This window comes from Condylura cristata, unplaced genomic scaffold (assembly GCF_000260355.1).
Source record: "Condylura cristata isolate star-nosed mole 26May11 unplaced genomic scaffold, ConCri1.0 scaffold00008, whole genome shotgun sequence".
Classification (NCBI taxonomy): Eukaryota; Metazoa; Chordata; class Mammalia; order Eulipotyphla; family Talpidae; genus Condylura; species Condylura cristata.
The window spans coordinates 47281128-47289828 of record NW_004567109.1 but is presented as its reverse complement, the minus strand read 5'-3'; the positions used below and the strand labels follow the sequence as shown (position 1 = coordinate 47289828).

Here is an 8701-nt window from a genome sequence, read left to right as displayed (position 1 = left end):
TTCTTCTCCTTTTTCCAAGATTGTCAGTTCATCATCGGAAGAGGTAAGAACATTTCATTCACTGGAAAAGTTGATAACTAACCATGAATTAGAATTTTAATTTTGTATTTCATTTTAACAGAAACGATGGAAAAAAGAAAAACAATATGTAAGTATTTGCTTAATAATAAGTACAATAGAAACAGATTTTATTTTTGAGAATTTATTTTATAAGAACAATATCTATATCTGTAGTATATCTGCATATTACATAACTAAATTACACATTCATATTATCTGTTCATTACACATTGAGAAAAGAATTAAAAACCTTAGGTGCTAGTAGTAGCCTGTAGAGAAACTTTTACAGAGTTCTGAATGTACCAGTATTGCCTCAGCACTTAAGTATCTTCATCTGGTATGTAAGAACTTATAATCTGATCCATAGAATATTTAGACTTCTAACTCTTTCATAAAATATAATATTAGAAAAGCAGAGAGCACATAATATGATAAGAGTCTACCTTATGGTATTTTGAGGGGAAACAAAGTCACTAGATTAAAATAACTTTAATAAATTAGAACTTTTTAATTAACATTTTTCTTAACATCACTTACCTTTGTAATCTTATTTTGACATGTCATATTAATGTGAAAATGTCTGAAATGTTTCAAAGTATAGTAAATAGATAATTTCAAAAAGATACAAATAAAACAGATGCAGAGGAGGAATGAAATGAATATTAATAAATAGATGTTATATGATATAGAAAACTCATTACAAGTTAAGGTGGAAGTAACTCCATTAACATTATGAGTGCATTCATTCTCTCTTGAATATTCAAGTATGAGTAAAGTAATAAGTCTGAAGTTATTTTATATTTAAATTATATTTATATAAATCTACATGTTGCTTGCCGTGTGTTTGTTTTCTATTGCTGTCATAACAAATTACCACAAATATAGTGCCTTAAAACAATGCAAATCTGTTAGCTCACAGTTCTGTAGCTCTGAAATCTGGGTACAACATAACTCGACTGGTTCCTCAGCTTGGAGTTTCTCTGGACTAAAATCAAGCCATCAGCCATTACAGTCACTCTGGGGAAGAATGTGTTTCGAAATTCTGTTTCATGCAGTTGATTTCCTCACTCTCTGTTGGACAGGGATCAGTTTTAATTTATAGCAGCCTAGCACATTTACAAATGCACCCCTTTGTCTTCAATTTTCTCTCATTTCTACTGCTCATATCCCCTGTCTTTCCTTCTGCCTCACTGCTCCGCTTAATGTCTTCCTCATTCTGCTTTCATTTTTATGAAATGTCCACATTGAACCAGACTGGATGATCAGGGGTGATTTCCTTATCTTAAAATCCACAACCTTAATTCTCTCTGTAAAATCTCTTTTGTCATATTCCCAGGTTCTAGAGATTAGAATGAGGACATATTTTCAGAGGAGAGAAATTGGTCTGCTTATCATGTATCCGAATTTTTCAGTTATGTTGGGAAATTGAACTATAACTAAGGCACTAAATGGGTTGACTACAATAGGGAAATAATTAAAAAAGAAAATTGTAAAGAAGATAAAACTCCGATTACCGGATTTTAATCTCACCAGTAGACAGAGTTTTAAAATGAATAGGTCATGCCTTTTTATTTTAGAGTTTAAATTGAAAACCATTTAGCCATCTCTGCAGTGGTCAAGGGATTGAAAATGAATAAGTTGCTGTTTATTATGTCCTGGTAGACCTATAGAAACTCACCCTTAGTCTATTGCAAAAGTAGATTTGTCCTAGGCCACTTAATTTAAAGGTAATAAAACTATTTGAAAGGACATAGCAGTTGTGATCATGACACATTCTCAAATGAAACAGATTATGTTTGATATATATGAAAAATTAAAACATGGGTCTAAAAGTGCTGTAAAAGAAATTTTCTCATTCTTTTCAGTAAGATCTGACATCAGCATATAGATGGCTTCATCAATTATTTAAAAAAAAAGACTAAGAAAGGAAAAATGACTGATTGGGATGCTTCATTTGGAATCTGAATTTGAAGCCTTGGGTTGAATGTACCTGTAGGTCTAAACCTTTCAAAATTAGCTCTCACTCTCTCACCAGCTCATCTATTTAAATATCTTGTTCAAAATAATATAAAGTACTTAAAACTTTTAACATACTCTGTCAACACAACGCATGTGCCAAACTTTAAAAGGAACTGCATATTTTAAACATTGATAGAATTAAGCAAAAGATCTCTGTAAAGATAAATTACAATTTTAGATGGTGCCAAAGGAATGTTTTTAAATTTAAAATATTATGTTCTCAAGGGTTAGGTTTTCATGAGTCAGAATAATTTTTGTCTTCATAACTGTGTCATTCCCTCCTGCATTCTAAAGTGCAGAAACGAAACACAATCCTCTCCTGCTTACCATGTCATATGCTGGTTTAATTTAGTCCTGGCAGGACAGGTTGTGGACACTTAATTGAGCTTAAAAATTGTTTCTAAAATATGGAAACAGAAATGATAATGAAAGCCTTTGTTCATTTTCAAGTCTTTAATTAACCCTGTGCTTTTGTGGACTAGACTTTAGAGATAAATAAAGGGATCCATGATGGATAAAATCAGCACACATCATCACAAATGACCAAAAATGTGGAACAGTTTTAAAGGCACCACTTCCTCAATTAAGTCTAATGTAATGATTTTTTTCCCTTAAATTTTAAAGTGTTACTCAATTATTTAGGCTTGCTATCATTGATCTAGCTTTTGCTATGTAAGCACAATGCAAACAGTGTCTCTCCAACTATTTAACCTAAAGTAACAGGTGTAAGTTGCCTTTGACTGATCAGCTCCTCCACTGTACTATAAGTTCTTAAGGAAACACTTACAGAATATAAGTAATTATTGAATAAAAGGATAAATTTAAAACTTTTAGATTTAAGGTAAAGTCCAAGTAGTATCCGTCTCGGTCTACTACACCCATTCATCCAATGCTACACATTGTTTTCTCTATCACCATTGTCAATTCCTTAAACCTGTAACATTCTCAACTCTCATGAGATTTCTTTTATCTGCAATATGTTTTAATTCATTAGGTATTAGCTTAAATGCTAGGTCCTAAAAGAAATATTTCTTGAAATTTCATTCCAATTTAACCCTCCATTTTGTCTCTCTTGGTGATCCAAATGTATGACTTTGAGCATTTATCACAATTTCCAGATTTATTAGCACTTGTGATTATGTGCTTACAGTAGATTTTCTTAATAAGTTTATGAGAACCATGGACATTGTCTGTTTTGTTCACTAATATGTATCCAGCCCTCACAACTATACCAGACTCTTGATAAAAAGTTCACACTTACAGTAAAAACTCCATATATTTGGACTGATATTAAATGTAGATAATATAATCAACATATTTGTGATTTTTTTATTACATAAACCCATATCTTTTTTGATAAAAATGTTTTTGTCTGTTTTCTCTTCATTTGGGAAATTTTAATTTCATGGAATAAGAATTTAATTCCTACTTGTCTAGCCCACCTGTTTTTTATAAGTATATAAACATTCCCCATTTTTTACAGGAAAAAAGTACTTTACAGAGCTGGATAATTCTTAGGGAATGTTCTATTGCCCTTCATTGTTTTAGCATATGATGTAGAAGAGTATATCCAAAACATATATATAATTCTGCGAGACCATAGCATTATGCACAACTAGTTTTCAACCTACTTTGTCTTATAAATTTAAGAATTTTTATGACTAAATATAATGTGAAAAATTTATGTCTCTAGAAAATACTTTTTACCATTTACTTTTGTTTTTACCACTTCTGCTTTTGAGAAAACGAGATTAATATAAAAATTAATAAAAATTATTTGAATATCCCCAAACTATTTTTGATGTATATTATTTATTGTAGTATAAGTTTAATATTTTTATTATTTAAAAAAAGTGTATACTTAAAAAAATAAATATAACTTGTCTCAAATTCATTTAAAGATGAAAGATGTATTAACTATAGTTTAGTTTTAGAACCCTAGAAAAATACTGTGCATGCCTCCTTTGTAAGTAGTAAAAATTATAAATTAAATATTATTAAATTGTCATTTCACTTAATTTTTGAGTATATAATAGGTAGAACTGTCAGCTAACTTGATTTAAATATATTTTATCTCTGCTCTGCAATTGCTAAAGTCTTTTTTTGGTAAGAAATCACAACTATAATTATAATTAATTAATAACATAATTTAAAGTAATGGACATTTAAAAGCAGGGAGAAGAGACTGAATTCTTATTTCTCTAAGATATTCTCTCAAGTTCTCCATGGAAAAATGACAACATGAAATTATCTGACCTATTTTATACTGCTTTTTATAATAGCAATTAGTAAATTTCATCTTGTGAAGCTATATAAAACTTAAACTACAGAAGAAAAATCAGAATTTTTTCATTACTGTAAGTTTTTGAATGGTTAGATAAGAATTACCTGAAAATTAGAGTACTACACTTTGCTATTGTTGCTATAAGATGGTTGTTGAAAATCTATATGGATTAATAAAATATTTTCAGTGAAAGATTAAATATTTCAGTGAAAGATTGATTTCTATAACATTTAATATTTAAAATAGTACAATCACATTAAAATAAATAGACATTTAAAATACACTCTTCATTTTGTCCTGACACTGCAAACATCACTTAAAATTTTCCAAAATTATAAGAAAGAGAAAAGGAGAGGAAACATTTCTTAAGTTAGTTTAAAAAGAGCTAAAATATTGTGTATTCTATTTAATTGATATTAAGAAATATTTTTAATAAAATACATATATGCCTTCAACAATATTATTTTATGGATTAATACCCTGTACGTTTCCAAGATTAAATCTAGGGAAAAGAAATCTTGACATAAATATTGCAAGATATAGCTACATGAACTATACAAAGAAAGTACATTCAACATTTTCTGGCTATTTAGAAATTAAAGCTGCTTTGTTGTGTTTACTAACTTCCTTTCGATTTTCTGTACTGGTTTAAAATGTCAAAAGGTTGTCAGAATTATACTAACACTTTTCAAAGAAAGAGTATAGAAGTTAATTAAATTTTTATTTTTAAGTATTTATAAAGCTTTCAGATCAAAATTTATCTTACTATGTGTATTGCATAGTAATATAAACCAGTAATATATAACCAGTCTCTAGGTGTGATTATAACATGTTAAGAAGTTTCATGAACAGGTTGCTTAACATCATCTGGCAAATTATATTACCATTTGTACTACCATTTTTCAGTGATAATTAAACCATAGATTTGTTTGCCAAAATCTATCAGGGAGGGTTGTATGTACTTTGTGGCATATGTATTTGAAATCCTTACTATTTTATTATTTACTTTATAGACATCTAATTTACTGTGAAAATAATCTCCTCTGAAATTAATTTACTTCCTCAGGTTAATCTCATGGCTTTTGGAGTTATCATATACAAGGTTTTTCGTCACACTGCAGGATTGAAACCAGAAGTTAGTTGTTATGAGAACATACGGTAAATGCTTCTTCAAGTCTGTTTTATTTAATAACTAAAAGTTTTAGTAACTTATAGTGCAAGTAACTTTAGGAAGGACTACTTTTTAATGATTCTATGTACTTTCTCCTACATATTTAAAATACTCTAAAATAACTTTTAATGTGTTAATTAAGACTTTATTACTGCATAATTAAATGGCAAGTAAAGCGATCTTTTCAAAATTATTCTCCTTCAAAAGAAAAGATGAAGACTACATTTCAAGGTAAAAGCAGGTCTTGGTGATTTTCTCCTGCAAAGTATTTCTCAGAACTTCAGTAACTATTTCTTTCTTGGATTCATAGTTTGCATGCTGTCGTGATTTTTCCCTCAACCTTTCCTTTTTAAAACTGATTTATTGAGACCTTGAAAATGATTTGTTCAGGAAAAACTGAAGTGTACTGTAGGGAACATTAGAAATAACTGAGGTTGGGGTTGCTTCGGCACACTCCTGCACTTTCAATACCTTGCACAGGATTTATAGTTAGGATTTGATCGATTACTTTCTTTGAGTTCTCACCATTCACAGTTTCACACAGTGCACCAGCTTTAATAAAGTCGAAAATGACTCATTTTCTGAGGTACGCTGCTAAAACATTTTCTGCAGCATAGACTGATTGGACAAAGAACGAATGAGAAAATAAGCACTAGCTGCCTCATGTTCAAGGTAATGTACTCAATGCACAGGATTGAATATTGTTTTACCAAAGAGTTATTATGGTCGTGCATTATTTTTATGAAATCACTATTTTCACTTGAATTTATTTGCAAAACAAGTACTGTGTGGCAAAATAAAAAAAAAGTCATCTTTTATATCTTACACTTTCTTCTCTACTAAAACCTTAGAGGAAAGCAGGAGCTTCCTTTGATGTTGTGTACTAGAGCTGACCCACGTCTACATAGCACACTTTTCAAGGTTGCTTCAGGAAAACACATCCTAACAGATGTAAGAATTACTACATTAGATTTGAAATCAAAGCATACAAATACTTAAGGAGATTCCTTGAAAAATACTATATTTTAATAATGCTCATTTGATGTGGGAAGCACATCCCTGCCATGGTATAGTAGCCTACCTCAAGAATACCCCTATGCAAGTGTACCACAATTTGTCAATTTCAAGAGATGTCTTGGTTATATCAAAATATTGTTTTCCATGTAATCTGAAGAATTTGTGACTATATTAAGTATACGTATGTTTCTTAATGGAAACTTCCAAATGTGTTATAGATCCTGTGCCAGAGGTGCACTTGCTCTCCTTTTTCTTCTCGGCACCACCTGGATCTTTGGTGTTCTGCATGTTGCACATGCGTCAGTGGTGACAGCCTACCTCTTCACCGTCAGCAATGCCTTCCAGGGCATGTTCATTTTCTTATTCCTATGTGTTTTATCTAGAAAGGTAAGCAGTTTTTTGTTTTTCTTGTTTCCCAACTTTTAGTTGTGTTTACGAAGCATCATTTACCAATTTGATAAAAATTCTTTTTCTCTTAGATTTGTGATTAATGCTTTTAATGCCTAGAGTACATCTTAGTACTGGAATAATGAGAATACATAATGTTCATAGGGAAATATGCTTTGAAAATTTTTTCTATTAGGGAAAGTCATCTAGCTTATATTCACAAAAGCATATTCTGACAGAAAGCAGTAATAATTTAGAAAACCAAATATAAAAATTGAATGTGTTTGGAAATAATTTCGTGTGCTTGTTGTAAATATATTTAATAGGCTTTCCTTTTCTTTCCTTTTTATAGATCCAAGAAGAATATTATAGATTGTTCAAAAATGTCCCATGTTGTTTTGGGTGTTTAAGGTAAACATAGAGAACAATGGGTAATTATCAATACACAAAATAAAAAGCAAAATTATGGATGGCCAATGTATACAAATGACTTGAACAAGTTGTCCAGTTATTGAGTATTATTTAATCAAAATTTTAATCAGTTTTGTGTTTACAGTGTAGAACTGTCATAATAAGAGGTAAAAATTGTTTACCATACAGCTATCATATGCTTTTCTACATGACATAAGTTAGTTATGTCAAAAATAGTATTGCAGATATTTGGAAAGTAATTGGTTTCTCAGGAGTGATATCACCATGCCCAAGGAAAAATTTTCTTTCTAACACACAAAAAAATATATATATGAATGTCCTGAAGGAAACCACTGGCTTGATATTTTTGTGACTCATGCTGCCTTTGAAACTAGTCCCCTATCACCTTGGTAATGAGCTTTGTTACAGAAAGTGGAACATAAGAGAATGAAGGGGCAGAATATAAAACAGTAGAAAGGGAGTAGCTGTTACAATGATGAGAAGTATTTTGAGTAAACTTGTTTCTTTGTAAAGTAGATGGGGATTTATAGAGATAGAATAAAGAATTGAATAAGCACATCTTACTATTTTGTGAATTTTTCTGAAATTAAACATCTCCTAATACAATTTAGACCTATATTTGTTATATCTATTTGTCTTCCAATATTCTTTTAACAAAACTCAAAACTTCATGAGTGAGAAAGAAGTATTTCTGATCTGTTCTTAGCTTAACATTAAAATGAGGTGTATGTTGTTTCTATACTTATCTCACAGACTGTGTCTTCAGATGTTTAATCAGTAATATACAAATGTGTCAAAATATAATATTGTTCATGCCTGTAAATGTAAAAATAGTGTATATAAATATTCCATTCTGCAGCTTTCAGTGTAGCGAAAAATGTTGTATCTCATTAAACTAGTATATTTGAGTTTTTTTATCTTTATTAGTTTTAGAAAGATTATAGTTCATATTACAACATTCCTTTTTAACTTACTATTTTTAAAAGACATTGTAAATATGAAAGTATTGTAAGATGAATTACTAGTTTTTCTGTTCAGAAAAGTACATTCTTTTAAAATGCTATTTATAACAAATCACTGTTAACTTTAGTATCTTCCTGACAGTTTTCTAGTATCTATTGAATATTAAATCTCATCTGCTTAATACTATAGTATCTATCCTGAAATCTTCTGACTAAAAGGTAAAAGCAGTGATTTTTATTTCAAAAATGTGTAATTGTTCTTCACATACCTTAGAAAGTATGTCAATTCACTAAATATTGTGATTTTTTAATTAATTTCCTGGTTGAAGTCTGTCAAATCTTGATTTAACAAATAAAATGTTATCTAAA

The 8701-nt window shown here is 29.8% G+C and overlaps 1 protein-coding gene across 3 annotated transcripts in view; it reads left to right on the top strand.

Annotated features, from left to right (window-relative positions):
* The window catches only part of ADGRL4 (adhesion G protein-coupled receptor L4), a 77238-nt gene extending 69008 nt beyond the window's left edge, over positions 1-8230 (top strand). For all 3 annotated transcript variants that reach the window (XM_012722036.1, XM_012722037.1, XM_004679146.2), the window contains 3 exons: positions 5430-5521; positions 6770-6938; positions 7291-8230. In XM_012722036.1, the coding sequence (XP_012577490.1) occupies positions 5430-5521; positions 6770-6938; positions 7291-7353 (324 nt within the window). In that variant the 3' untranslated portion in view covers positions 7354-8230. The remainder of the gene's footprint in view (positions 1-5429; positions 5522-6769; positions 6939-7290) is intronic.
* Positions 8231-8701: the final 471 nt, after the last annotated feature.